This window comes from Ixodes scapularis, unplaced genomic scaffold, assembly GCF_016920785.2.
Source record: "Ixodes scapularis isolate PalLabHiFi unplaced genomic scaffold, ASM1692078v2 PGA_scaffold8__174_contigs__length_109621045, whole genome shotgun sequence".
Classification (NCBI taxonomy): Eukaryota; Metazoa; Arthropoda; class Arachnida; order Ixodida; family Ixodidae; genus Ixodes; species Ixodes scapularis.
The window spans coordinates 10,888,685-10,902,879 of record NW_024609883.1 but is presented as its reverse complement, the minus strand read 5'-3'; the positions used below and the strand labels follow the sequence as shown (position 1 = coordinate 10,902,879).

The 14,195-nt window shown below is 45.9% G+C and overlaps 1 protein-coding gene across 3 annotated transcripts in view; it reads right to left on the bottom strand.

Moving 5' to 3' along the window:
• The window catches only part of LOC8029345 (serine/threonine-protein kinase Sgk1), a 42,224-nt gene that overhangs the window by 791 nt on the left and 27,238 nt on the right, over positions 1–14,195 (bottom strand). For all 3 annotated transcript variants that reach the window (XM_040499867.2, XM_040499868.2, XM_029982742.4), the window contains 4 exons: positions 11,416–11,511; positions 9,541–9,648; positions 6,031–6,168; positions 3,330–3,387 (listed from right to left, as the gene is read on the bottom strand). In XM_040499867.2, the coding sequence (XP_040355801.1) occupies positions 3,330–3,387; positions 6,031–6,168; positions 9,541–9,648; positions 11,416–11,511 (400 nt within the window). The remainder of the gene's footprint in view (positions 1–3,329; positions 3,388–6,030; positions 6,169–9,540; positions 9,649–11,415; positions 11,512–14,195) is intronic.

Here is a 14,195-nt window from a genome sequence, read left to right as displayed (position 1 = left end):
AAAATTGCCTGGCTTAGACACAACACTGGTCTGGGAAAGGGCACGGGCCTGTCCACTTTTTTGTTTGCAAATATCTGGCCAGTTTTTCAATCAGTAGATCAGTCCTCAGGATAATTAAAACTCACCTGCCTTTGTTTTCAGAAACAAAAGGGAAACATCTACTCCACAAAAAAGCTCGAGGTACACCTAAGCACTTCTTACGAGTTGCGAAAGCATGCAAGCTGCTCGTCCGCTCCCTTTGTCGTCTGCTGCATACTTTTCGTCGCGACGCGTCCTCCCCTGGGTGACCTTGGACGCTCCGTGTTAATGGCGCGTACTGGTGGACACGCAGCGCCATGGGGTGAGCGGTCGTGGAAACTGACGAGCACAGCGGCCAATGGGAGCCCCGTCGACGCGCGCCAGCCAATGGGACCGAAGGCGATCGCGGAAACTAGGAGCCATTTTCACGCTTCAAACTGATAACGTCGGCTCGCTCCACGAGACAGTTAATGCTTTCGCATTAAAATTATGTTTAATCCATAACTAGATACTACGAAAGTAAGAATACAATGCTGGAAGTACTTTCGAGATTGGACCATTCTTATTTCACATATTTGCCTACATATTGCAAAAAAAAATTTTGGTTGTGTAAATTTTCTAATACAGTAGTAGAACTCCTTTTGTCGGGACCGGGCAGTAAGTTTGCTAGTACATTGGGAGCACCTTCAAAAATCTGTTATTCAAGCTTCAAGAAGGGAGTGGAAATAAATAAAATGTTTCTAGTCCAAGAACAAATGACAACCATGACAATACCACTTACGCTGCAGTAAACAACTCGGTTATATCAGTTTGTTTCGTAGGTGCTTTGTACTTCACAAGGAACCTCTAGAGGCTTGTCATGTGGGCACAGTGTTGCCCATTAGCACCTGCTGCATTTAGTGCCCCCCGACTGTCCTAAGCCAACAAGAGTTCACATCTTGAAGGGGGCAGCACTTGTTCAATCAATTATTCGACGGCCGCGTCAGAAACTGCACCTTTGTTGCCCAACTTCCAACAAAGATGAACACCGATCCCTCCCTTGAAATAATTATAATTATCCTGAGAAGTAACCTACTAAATTAAAAATAACAGATATTTAACATCAGTTCAAAAGTCTGAACAAGCTTGTGCTGTTTCATTGGGCTTAGCCAAAAAAATAAGGAAAAAAGCCCCAAGACCAGCGTTCCCCCTTAAAAGGATGGTGAACCGAAATTTTGATTAAAAAAAAACAATGCTGGAGATGTAGGCGGGACGCTGCAATCCCTACAACACCACTAGTAAGGCGATATCTCAAATGGACGGCCGTATTTTTGGAAAAAAAAGTCGAGATTGAATCAGGCCGACGAGGCGCGTGACCATCAAGATACCTAATTTCCTCCTCTCTTCTCTTTGCTCCCTGAAGGCCGCAAAGCGGAGAAGACGCGAGGCCGTTCCCTCTCCTTCTTGGAGAAACATGACGTCAACATTCCTGCCAAATGCGCCTCTTTTTTTTTTAAAAATACGGTCATCCGTTTGAGATATCGCTGTATCAGCGATATCTCAAAACACGCTTTTGCCGCGTGTTTTGGGGAATCCAGATTTCGGTTCAGCATCCCTTTAAAGGCGAAGCTTACGTGTCATCCTGTAATTTTTTCTTGTCAAACTTGAAATTGAAGAAAGAACATTTGCACACACACCAAGCACATTTATAAATTCCTTCGATTAGGATAGCTGCAAAAAATCTTGTTTACATAACAAAGTTCATAAATATAGTTACTAACTATATTAAAATAAATTGAGCTTAGAAGTGGACAACTAGAAAGTTGGGAGCAACCTTCGAGAGTTCAGCTGAATTGTCATTTAAGCATGGTGCATAGTAGTGGAAGGCTTGGAGAAACTACTCGATATTTTATACAAAAATATTCGGCCAAAACTACTATTCGCTTTGAACTCAAAATCCCCTATTTGCCCATACATAAAAAAGGTAATCTTTCCATCCACTCTAGATGCTGAGATAGCATAAACTTCACCACAAATTGAGCCTGCAAGGATGTTATAAATTGATATTATGCCACCAATATTGACCTACAAAATTCGAAACTTGGCAAAATAGCTGTACGAAAGGCGTTCATAAAGTTTGTATTATTGTCACGAAGGAATAGAGATTCAGCAATCAAACTCGAGTAGGAGTTGAGACTTTCTCTCAATGTTCGTTACCAAACGTTGCGCACTTTTGCCGGCGATGGACCAGATGCTGGAGACCATTATTATAAACTCCTTGTTTTGAGTGTTCAGGAATCACTCCACTTCAGCAATCACTTGGTTGTCATCCTTGAAATGCTTTCCTCTTGTTTTGCCACACTGGAAGCGTCTGCTCCATTTAACCACAGTGTCAAACTGGGGCGATGTCCCTGAACAACGCTCCCAGATTAGAATGAACATCTTTTGCATTGCTTCCCTTCAAATGGGAAAAAAACTGATCACTGCATGTGCTTGGCACTGACGGGCGGTGCCCTTTTTGTTTTGACTCCCTAGCGGCGTTCCGCGCTACTATAGAACGCAATGTTTATACTGTACGGAATCTAGAGGGACGTGCTTTCATGTTGATGCCTGTTTCGTTCCGTTTTTTCCACTTTCTTGTGCCAATAACACAAACTTTATGAACGCCCCTCGTATATGTCAAAACTACCATTTAAAAAAAGTTTTTTTAGAAACTTTTTGACACCAAAAATTCACGGAGGTGCAATGCAGTGTGCAAGCTCGTCTACTCCTTACGCATATGTTTACCTGCCAAATGCGCCCACATACTTTTGTTTTCCCTGAACCAATGACTGTACGTGCTTGGCCGCTTCCTCGTCTCGCATTCTCTATGTCGCCCTTTGATTGTCAAACTCTTCTTTGCGTCTCCCTGTGCCAAAGATGCATTTCCAAACACTGGTTCACCGTATAATGCATTACGTTTTTTTGTTTTTTTTTTAATGAGCATCATTTTTAAAAAAAATTAGGCTGTCATATTTTCCGGCTAAATTTAGTGGGCAAATTGACATCACGTGACACGGCACTCTGGCACGATGTCAGGCGACACTGTAACGAGTTCTCCCCTGAATTTAGCACGGAATTTGAAGTCTCGCGACGTCACGACTCAAAATACCCCGTCAATTTTCCCGCTGATTTTGACGGGAAAACTGATGTCACTTGAGATTGTGACGCCGTGCAGCCAAACAAACGGGAACAAGAAAGGTCCCGCACAAAGCCGTCGCTTCAGAGGGTGGCGCTGCACCTTGGTGAACTCGTTGCACTCGCGGCTGCCTCAAGGTTCTGAGAACACTCACCGGGAACCGGTTCCCTCACAAACTCTGGGTCGATGTTCTTGAGGTCCATGCACCCGTTCTGCATAAGAAAAAGAGCAAATTCAAAATATACAGTGACAAACATTTGAAGCGGTGCCACAGAGAGGTGGAGAACGAGTGGAGCGGTACAAGTTGAAGTTTCAGTGGAATGTTTTTAATTATTTTGATTGGTTGTGAAATGCAAGTGGTTACTGCAATGAGTTTAAGGGGAAACCCTAATCTTGAAACAAAAAAAGTCATTTCTTAAAAACTTTTTTCTCTCGATTTAGAAGTCAAACAACATGCACAGTATGTACTACCGTCAGAAAGTGCACATTCTATAGTTAGGTTGCATCAAAGTCCTATATCCTGGTTCTTTGTAAGCATGATTTGAAAACAAAGTTCTGCCCACAATATCTTTGGATCTAAACCTGGACCTGAATGCTTCTTTCAGGGTTTAGTAGCCCATAAATCGAAGAGCGCATTGAGACCACTGCTGAGAAAGGTAAAATTATTAAATTTTGTAATTGGCAAACTTTATGAGTTACTTCAAACTATCAAAAAGAAAATTCCAACTCGATCAGTTTTTTAAGAATGTTGTTAAAATTATAACAATGACTTAGTTGCACTCTCTCCCGTTTGTAGACCATGCTGACATACTTCGTGCCATACTTTTTATGGGGGTATTGTAAAAAAGTTGAGCAGAAACATTTGTGATAAAGTTGAGGTTTTCTTGAAAACCATAAGAGAATAAACTGAGCATATTTTCAATTGACGAATGTTCAAAGAACAGCGTCTCCCCTTAAAGGACACATGCAAAGGAAAAAAGGCACTTTTTTAAACAGCCTAGATGAAAAAAATAATTCAAAATGAATTCACAATGAAGAAAAAAAAATGTTTAGAGCTACATTTACGGCACAAAACGAATTTGTAGTTGGCGTTCACGGGAGCCGTTGCTGGTCACGTGATTGACCTGTGCGCTGCCGTGCTGTGCCACCGCCGCCTCAAATTCGAACACTTTCAATGCGTTTCTCCACGCCGCCACCGTCGGAAGGAAACACTCCTAGGTGCCTCCGCCGCCAATTTCTGACTGGCCAGATGTCTATCACATGGTGCCTGTGCTCTTTCAGGAGCTTCCTTTGGGCTTTAAGTAGTACTTATTTATCTTCGTTTTTTGTTGCACTTCAAACGAAGATGAATAAGCAACTTTTAGAGACCATAGGAAGCTTCCGAAAGAATGCAAGCAGCACGGGATTCATATTAAAAATGGCGCAAAAAAGACGGGACAAAAATACGAAGAAGCACACAGGACAAGCACTAACTGGCAACTGAAGTTTACTGAACGCTTCAACTTTGCTATCGCCGTGCATGCGCGTAATCTCATCTCAGCAGAAACCCGGCGTACCGCCAATCAGTAGATATAGCCTGCCCACCGCCTGTTCAAAGTCAGCAAAACAGCTGCATCACCCCACCACATAGCCCGAATGAAAAAAAGGAAAACATGCTGTGTTAATATTTAGAAGCCAGATAGTGTTAATGAAGCTGTACTCTGGGTTGCATATACACCAATGCACAATGCATCGCTAATGCAAACGTCTTTGTTTCAAGCATGTATTTTTACCACCTCCAGCAACTCTCTTTTGAACCTTCCTTGGTTGCGTCCCTTCACCTGCACATTGTCCCGCATGGGGGAACAACCACAAGCCTCAAAACGCCCCGGCAAGTGAGAACCGTAATTGTTGCCAAGAGAAGCCGCATGCTCTGAAAGTCTATCATTTAAGCAACGTCTCAACTGGCCTATGTAAACACAACCACAAGTCGAAGGAATCCCGTAAACCACCTCGTTGGCACAAGGCACAAACTTTGGGTGTGTTTCATGCTACAAGCATATTTCTTAACTTTCGGCCCGCTCACCATAGCCCACAATTTAGACAACCTGCACGGGGTAGTGACAACAACGTCCACGTCGAACTTGGATGCTATCCTTTTCAGATTGTGCGACACTTTATGAATGTAAGGTAACACTACAAAATTCTTTGGTTGAACCTACAACCCCGTGATTGCGAGCTCCACACACTAGTACTTCGTCAGTAGACTGGCGAAGGGATAAAAGGTATAAGCTAACCGTCTACACAAAGCAGGGAGGTGTGGGGGTAACAAGGGTGGGAAGCGCCCAGGTCGTAACTTGCATGAACCAATTTAACCGTCGTAAGGAACGGATTGCAATCAATACGGATAGAGACGGAGAGATGGAGGAGGAGACGAGAGAGAGGAGGGACGTCGGGGCACCGAGCTCTAGTTAGAATGATTAGTGGGTAGATTCGAGGCTAGCTGACTTTGGGCTCCTTCAATTTACCCGCACCTCCTGCACCAGCTGCACTCCGTGCACACCACCGTATTCAATTTACGAGTGCGGCCTATCTCAAAACACAACCGGAAGTACATTGCCCTGCACTTTTCTGTGCCGCGCTACACTTTTCTGCTCCAGTGCAGGCTGGTGCAGGTGAATCAAACGAGGCCACTGTCTCTACGCAGCGTTCGATTGCGTTAGAGCGGTGAATCAGCATGTCCTGCACAAACTGTGCAAGATGTAGGCTGTATTAACATTTATGACAAAGGACCAACGGAAGAAAACCTGCCGATGGCCTCTGTCCGAACGCAAGCACCGCCATTCGCGTCGCGCGTGCCCCTCCGCAAGACCCACCAGGTTGGGGCGGTAGGGTGGCGATATCTTCTTGGCCTCCAGGTCCTGCCAGACGATGGGGTTGAAGAACTCGTGGCGCTTCACTTCGTCCCCGTCTTCCGCGTGGCCCAGGCGCAGTGTCCGGTCCTTCTGCAACAGCTGCATCGCGCAGGGAAAGCAAAGGCACGGCTGTGGGCGGCACATACGTAAGGTGGATGCCGGTGAAAAAGTATCGGGCACTTTATACCCTGTCCAGAGGTGGGAAGAACCCGCGGGAATCGTACAATCTATTTTTACTACGCTAAGGCATACTGTAGGACATTACCGAAGTAAAGTCGGCTGTTACCGAAATAGATATAATTGCTCGATTTTACGCATGAACTCTGAATCATTCCGACTCGAGGGGCTGTCATTGGAAGCATGCAACAAGATGGTCGCGCCACGGTGTGGCTCCTAACAGAAGCATTTCGCAGAGATCTTGCGTTACTGTTGACCATAGTTTCTAATCTTTGTCAGCTTACCCGAGCACAGTGCGCAATCTTTTTTACGCACAAACCTTTTTATGCGAAACCCGGAAGCTAAGGACACGGATCCCCACCGTGCGACTGGCGCCGATTGTCTTCACAACTAATTTTCGGATCGTCTAACGCACGAGCGCTTTGTAGAGACATATTGCGGTGCAAAGAAACAGAACACGATGGTGCGTTGCCGCTTACAGCTGCAGAGGATGCAACTGAACCTGAGCTCCAAGCAACTCCCACAGGTCAAACGACGCAAGAACACATGAAGCAACGCTGGATATGAATCCGTTTTTGAATGCCAAATTGCTGCGAGATTGAGAAACACTGTCGCGGGAAGGCAGGGGCGTGGCCAAGACGCTGTGGGTGCGTCAGAAGAGGTCGGAGTGGGTCACGCCTCGTTGTGCGGCGCAGTGCGGACCTCGTCCTCGGTGGCACTGCCAATCAACTGCCAAAACGAAGCAGAGCACCTTTTTCAGCCGTCGCACAGTCCCAACGGCACAACGTGCAATATTTTTCCGCCAACGTTGGCAGACGGTGGCCATGTTACATTATTTCGTCGTGGTGTCGCATTACGCCGACGTAGCGTGACATTGCCAGATGTCAGTGTGATATTTACTTATCTGGTCACGTGATTGTGATCTCATGTGACTGTCAACAATTACGCGGTCAAGCGACACTAATGCCAAGTTATCTGGTCACATGACACTGACCTAGAGTTTCATGGTCACACGACGGTGTGACGTGAAGGTATATGGTCATGCGACACTGTGGCCTCAAGCTACGCGGTCGTACGACACCGTGACATCAAGGTATGTACAGTAAACCCCCGTTAACTTGAAGTCATAAAAACCGGGAAAAATTTCGAGATAAGCAGAGTACCGAAATTTTCTAAGTACCGAACACGGATTTAGAAAGTCTAACACCGCTGTTGAAACGAGACAGGAGGCTGTGGTTGGGGTTGAACGAAGGCTAAGCGACAATGGCGTGGCGATTACGGGATCGGGAGAGCCGATAGGACACCACAAGCCAGCACAAACTTAGGGAAAAAGATAGAGAGAAAGAGAAAGATAAGTTGTGGGAGATGGGGAGAAAGCAAAAATCAAGAAAACAAGCCTCCTTGAACCGTCCTCTTAGCTCGACACGTCGCATTCTGCGCATCCGGAATGCGTCTGCGGCGCTTCCTTCTTTTCTTTATTTTTCTCTGACGACCCTCTCTCTCATTGTTTGCATTATTTTTAGGTTATGGCCGCTTCGTCCGCAATGGAGGTAAGCTTCCTCTTTGGCCTCAGTGTCCTTTCGGGAATATTTTATTTTTTTAATTTTGCAGGCAATGTTTTGAGATATCCGATGCCAGTCCCGAAAACTTTTCGAGATAAGCGATGTCAGAATACGTGGCGACTATGGCGATTTATTTCGCAACGCACGAAAGTTCCGACTTAAACAATCTTTCGAGGTATCCGTGTTCGAGTAAACAGGGGTTTACTGTAGTCGTGCGACACTGATGTAAGGTTTGTGGTCACGTGGTGCAGTGACTACAGGGTCTGAACAAGGCCACAAGCAAAGCCAGCACCTACACGTATTATTAGTATTGATACCCTCGTTCAATTTGTTTAAAGCTGCCATTAATAATTCTTATTCCCTAAGTGTCCCATGAATGCGTTTTGCCCATGTTTCGTCTGTTTCAATGTGCTTAGTTACCCAGTCCCCTCTTTAATGCTCTCTTGGCCACGAGGGTAGACAAATACCGTAAAATCCTGTAAGAACGCCCGCTCAAAATGAAGCGATAAATGGTGAAAAAAATTGGGTGGGCGACTCTTGAGGATGCGACAGTTAACTTTGATTAACGATCAGCGATAAACATTGGGGCACCTGCTACAAACCACGCAAAATGGGAACTGACACCACAGATTGCGGACACAGCAACTTCGTGGTCCACGGTGCGATAAACAAGAGGGAATTCGCTACGAACTCCCTGTCATGGAAACAGATACCGCAGATTACAAACGCGGGAGATTTGCACTTCACGGTGCGACAAGCGTGCGGGAAACCGCTACAAACTCGCACATCGGAGGAACCGATGTCGCGTGCGCAATTCACAAAAACGAAAAAACATTGCAGGAAGGAGTTTTGAACCTGCATGTCACAGGAACGGATACCGCAGGTCGCGGGCAGAGCAGGTTTGAGTGTCGCGGTGCGATGAATTTGAGGGAAGATGCCGCGAACACGCTCGTCACGCCTACCAGCACCGCAGATCGCACGGTTGGTGGGATTTTCGCCAGACATTGCGTGATTGATCGTTGGGAATCGCGAAGGAAGTGATGTTTCGAAATTTTTATGTTATGGATATTCAGCCCAAAAGATTCAATGGGCGATCTATCGGGGGCAAGCTTTCGCGAGGGATTTTTACGATAAATAAAAACGTTTGCTCCCGGTTTGTGAGTCTTCCGGAAGAGTGCTGGCGGTTTAAAAGCCCGCACTCAAAGCCACGCACACCGCGCGGCACGTACGGGCCTCGTAAATGCGCGCATGAACAAGGAAAGCTTCTCGAGTAGTTCTCATTGGCCTCCTACTACCCGAGTTGTGTTGCGCCACCTCGTGTCCTTCGTCGCGAATGTGGGCAAACGTTCGACACATTCGTCCCGAGGCGAGGTGGCACCGTTCAGACACCTCTCTTCTTCCGCCGTGGCTTTGACACGGTTATGTGGTCGCATGACACCGAGTTCGAGTTATGTGGTTACACGAGGGTGCGACATCAAGCTACGGGGTCGTGCGAGGCAATGACATCCAAGTGACGCGGTCGTGTGACATTGTGACATCCAAGTTACACAATCACGCGACATCAACATCGAGCTACACGGTCGCCCAACACTGCATATCCCTTGACTCTATGCGAAGCCTCGAGGTCATTGCACTCTCTTTTCCTCACCGGCGCCAATGGCGGGATACTCATTCCCCCGCAAAGCAGCTTATCCTATGGCAGTCCACAGCACGGCATATAATGCATTCTCACCCCTTCCAAGATGTTGCGGGCAGCCAGGGAGATGTTGGTGCGCAGTTTCAGCTGCTTGTGCAGGATGTTGTCGTACATCTCGGTCGTGTCTCGGCTGTAGAACGGCGGCTGCGGGAGAGATCGGCACCAACCGGTAACCTTTCGTACGGCGTACAGACGGTCGAGTTTCTGGGCAAGTCTTAGAGCCACCAGGTACGAACTCGCACGTTTTCGGGCAATGCAGGGTTTATGGATCACCGCCGTAACAAACCGGGAATACTCATAGTGCACAGGGTAATGTTCAGAGGGTAATGCAGGCGATCAGCAGTGAAACACACTGCACGGCAGACGCAAGAAGCTCGAGTCCACTGCCCGAATCTGTGACAGCGATGTGGCACAAAGAACAATTTTTCGGGGCGATCGGAACGCTATGCAAAGCGCCCGTGCGACAAAACTTTGCCCGAATGAGCCGTACCGTTTCTAAAGTGCTACTCCTTAAATTGAAGGAAAGCTGGACTAAAATGAATGCTCCTATTTCATACATGGTCACTCAGTAGCGTCGAGAAAGCACCATTAAATGGAAAGGATTAAAGGAAGAAAATAAACACTTCCCTTTCACTTTTCTACTCAAGGACTGATTAAAACCAGCCTATAAAAGCTCAGGCTTCACATTTTGAAGAATGTAAGGCTGAATAAAAAAGTTAATTCCCTCAAATATTCAGAAACCACCAAACAGGCACTTCTCAGATCAAATACAAACTGAATGCAAACATATTTTATCTTCCGAATATTTACACATTCCTAAAAATAACATTTTGAGGTGGTGATGCCCCCTGCTGCAACATCGTCAGAGGGACAAACAATTTATTTAAGCGAGAGCTGCTTCAAACCATGTACGGTTGTCGGGACACTCGGTGAGCCAACGTATGAGCCCCAAGAAGCGAGAGTCCGTGTGCGGGCCGACGGTGCCCATGAAGATGGTCGTAGCCGTCTGCTACACCCACCATAACGCTAACAATAATTACTACGAAAGACAGCTTATTACGCTGACTCCACACGCCAACCGTGTTCCATTTAATGCAGCCCGAGATCGCTTTGTGCAGCACAAGAACTACCGAAATGTGAAAACGACGGTTCAGCAGTCCCACATCGTCATCTTGTAGCAACACTTTTCAACTTCACTAGGTGCACTATTGCAAAGGATTCTGACAAACACTCTAGAATTACCATTTCTGAGGAGTTCTAGATACACAATATCAGGTCTGACAGCTGACATTCTGCATGGTTTCGGCTTCTCGTCAACAAGTTGCTCAAAGAACAAGCTTTTAAGCATCGTCTCTCTTGAGTGAGAGTCTAGCTTCAAATCGTGATATCCATCAGTTCTAAACTTTCTGTAATTACTATGTGAAGAGATTCTCCAACTTTTCTATTTCGTGGAATGCCTCTCTCTCCCCAATGGCAGCTGAGGAACACCTCGTCATCTCGGCGTTGGTGCAGTCAAGCACCGCAGGGGCCCACAGACCTCGCAAGGAGAAGGGCACATACTAAGGATTGCATCACCGGAAGGCAAGAACTATCTAAGAACTATCTTGCAAGATAGTTCTCACACACAAGCATGCAAGCGCTTCCGTGAGGCAGATCAGAATGTACAAGGTTAAAAAATGCAAAATAAGCTTACAATTATTATTATAACCATTGTTATTACGAACCTGGGGTAGCCCGTTACTTAGGTGTAGGAACGGTCAAGCGAATCTGGGAGCTCAAGGAACCCCTACGGCTTCACCGCCAGACTTCTACGAACCCAGTTTGAGAACTCTCAATCCTGTGCTGTGCTACAGTAATTTGCACTGTGCACACACAAACATTTTGGCAGTGTCGCCGGAGAGAGTGACTCACCAGACCGTAGAGCATCTCGTAGAGGACGGCACCCAAGCACCACCAGTCGACCGTGCGGTCGTACGCCTCTTTCCGCAACACTTCGGGGGCCAGGTACTGCGGGCGTCCGGGAAAATAGGCTTAACACTCAAAGTACAACCCCTCCTTTGTAGTGTAAAATAGTTTGTTGTTGGGCGAGTTGTTGAACGTTTGGATACATGGCGCTCGTGTTTGTTTCTCTCTCTTGTGTCCGTCTTTTTTGCGCAAAACCATGTATATCCTTTGTAGACTACACCCTATTTCACCTTAAGGATGAACCGCAGCAGATGCTATAGACCTTTTCATCCTCCTCCGCATGGGCGCTGCCATCTTGGAATCACGTGACGCGGCAGCCATTAGGTTGCTTCAACTTGCTGCTCCGCTCTCCCCTCCGAGCCTTGGCGGATGCGTTGCATTCTTGTTTTTCGCCGTGTTTCACCGCGCTTGCTCGCCTTACTTCCGATACGTCATCTCGACGACTTCTGAGGTTTGTTTACTAATAGTGGCGGAACATTCTCAGTAAGAAGCGCGTATATTTATATCGCGCATCTAGGATCGGAAGGCGTCAAGAATAGTCAGCGCAAGGAGACTATCTGTATTTCCTGAAAGTATCGTTCTTTGTATTCATAATATATCGAAAACAGTTTCTTTTGATTATGGGGGGAAACGCGCGGAGGAGATAGACTACGAACGTTTAGCTTGCATCTTATCTGAGGCTAGAAGTAATGGTACGTCAACATCAGGCGATTTGTTTGTTCATAACATCACACCTACATGTGTATGAGGTTCACAATCTTTTTTGCTACGTAAACATTCGATTGGTAGGGCTACTTATGAAGTTTAAGAAATTGTATACCATACTCGCTCCCATTTCGACAGTCATATAAGTGATTTATTGATTATATTCGGATAACCAGTGCCATCCACTTTGTTTATTTTAACGCAAAGGTTGGGACTTTCCGCGTAAGAAACTGCCACACACAACTTAACAGTAGCGAGTTTTAGAATAGCGTGCACAAAGAAATAACATCGTTTATATTTGCAAATCTTAAACGCGGTTTGGGTTCGGCGCATGCGCTATAATGACGACGTTTTTTTTATGTATGCTGTTTTAACTTTTGCCAGTATCTTAAATCCGCAATATGTAACGCTGAAAAAAAATTGTTGTCTGCATAACAATTACTCGAGTCCAGGATTGTCGATGGCAAATAAAGATTTACTTTTGGTGGTTGGCGACACCGAAATTTACGAAGCGAATATGTACAAACATATAAATGTTTGTTCCCGCAGGTCCGTGAAGTGGTGCCTAGCGCTAGGATTCAGCCAAACTTTCCGAGGTATTTCTTCTCCTGCGCCCTTTAATTTTATAAGGCAAATTTTACGGAAGACAAATGCTAGGTTCAATTTGACGGGCCTGTTACTTATATCATATCTTGAGTAAGCAAATGTTCATATAAAAATTATTTATTTTCTAGGGCCAATATCGCGAAATGCTGCCTGTGAATACTTTAGCAGGGTTGATAATTTAAGAACGTTCCTACTCGGCCTGTCAAAACATGCTCGAGTACTGAATAATAATAATAAAAAACAGGTCTAGATGATACCACTTGTTTATATCAATTATCTGCCTCATTACACAATACATTTTTAGTCTGCGAATTTCCTTAAAGGTTGTGTGCCCACGAAAACCAAACAGTGTGTAGTAAACTCGCGAGTTCATCTGTTCTGGCCGATTCAGCACATTGCTAATCAAGCTGTCGATATGCTTCTTTACATTCACGTGTTAGTCTTTTCATTAGTTTGTTTTTTCTGGAAATTGGTGTCATCGGGTACGCCCGTAGATGATGCTAATCTCTCCTGTACATCAGTCAGGCGTTTCGCAACCGACCATAATCAGATACACCAAAGCAGTTGGTAAAACAAAAGCCCAAAATTTAGGCTAAAATACACCTCGTAGTCCTCAAAGTGGTTCAATACCGCTGTTTCATTGGTTGTGTGCTACAAGGAAAATATTCGTATCACAAAATTAATCAAAAACAACGTAAAACAGCAACATAGCCGCGTTCACGTTGAAACCGAAACCAATCAAATTGAAGCAACCTAATGGCGCCGAGTGCGTCAGCGCCCTCTGTACGCCGTTGAGGCAACTACTAAAATGAAAAGGTCTATAAGCCATCCCAGCCAATCCAGCACTGTGAACGTATTGTGCGACTACAGGCCCTGCGTGCTGCTGCATCCTTCCTGAAGGTTGCGTGATGCTCGCACGGCGTTGGGTTGGCTCCAATGCTTCGTAGCATCTGCTGCGGTTAATTATAAGTAGGGTGTGCATTTTCCGGTTTTAACCGAAAAACACCGATAAACATCCGTCGGTGACGAAAATATAAAATCGGTTAGAACCGAAAAACACCGGTGGTTGGATATTTTCGCCCTGGTTAAAACCGAAAAACACCGGTCGTTGCTAGTTTCCGACCTAGCGAAACCCTTTCCCCGTAGATGTTCGTCAAGCGTGTTATCTTGTGGATCCTGCATTCTTCCAGTGTTTATACATGGCTTGCAGGTGGCGTCAGTCCGCCCTCCTTTCTGGGGGTCAAAAGCGTCTAGTGAACGCAGTGGAAGCTAAGCTCTCATACGCCTTTCCCCCATAGTGTCTCCCATGGCCCCCTTTTGTGGACAAATTAACGCAGTGGAGGGTAGGCTCTCACGTGCCTTTTCCTCATTGTGTCTGGCCAAGTGATGTCGGTGCAAGCCATATATTTAGAGGT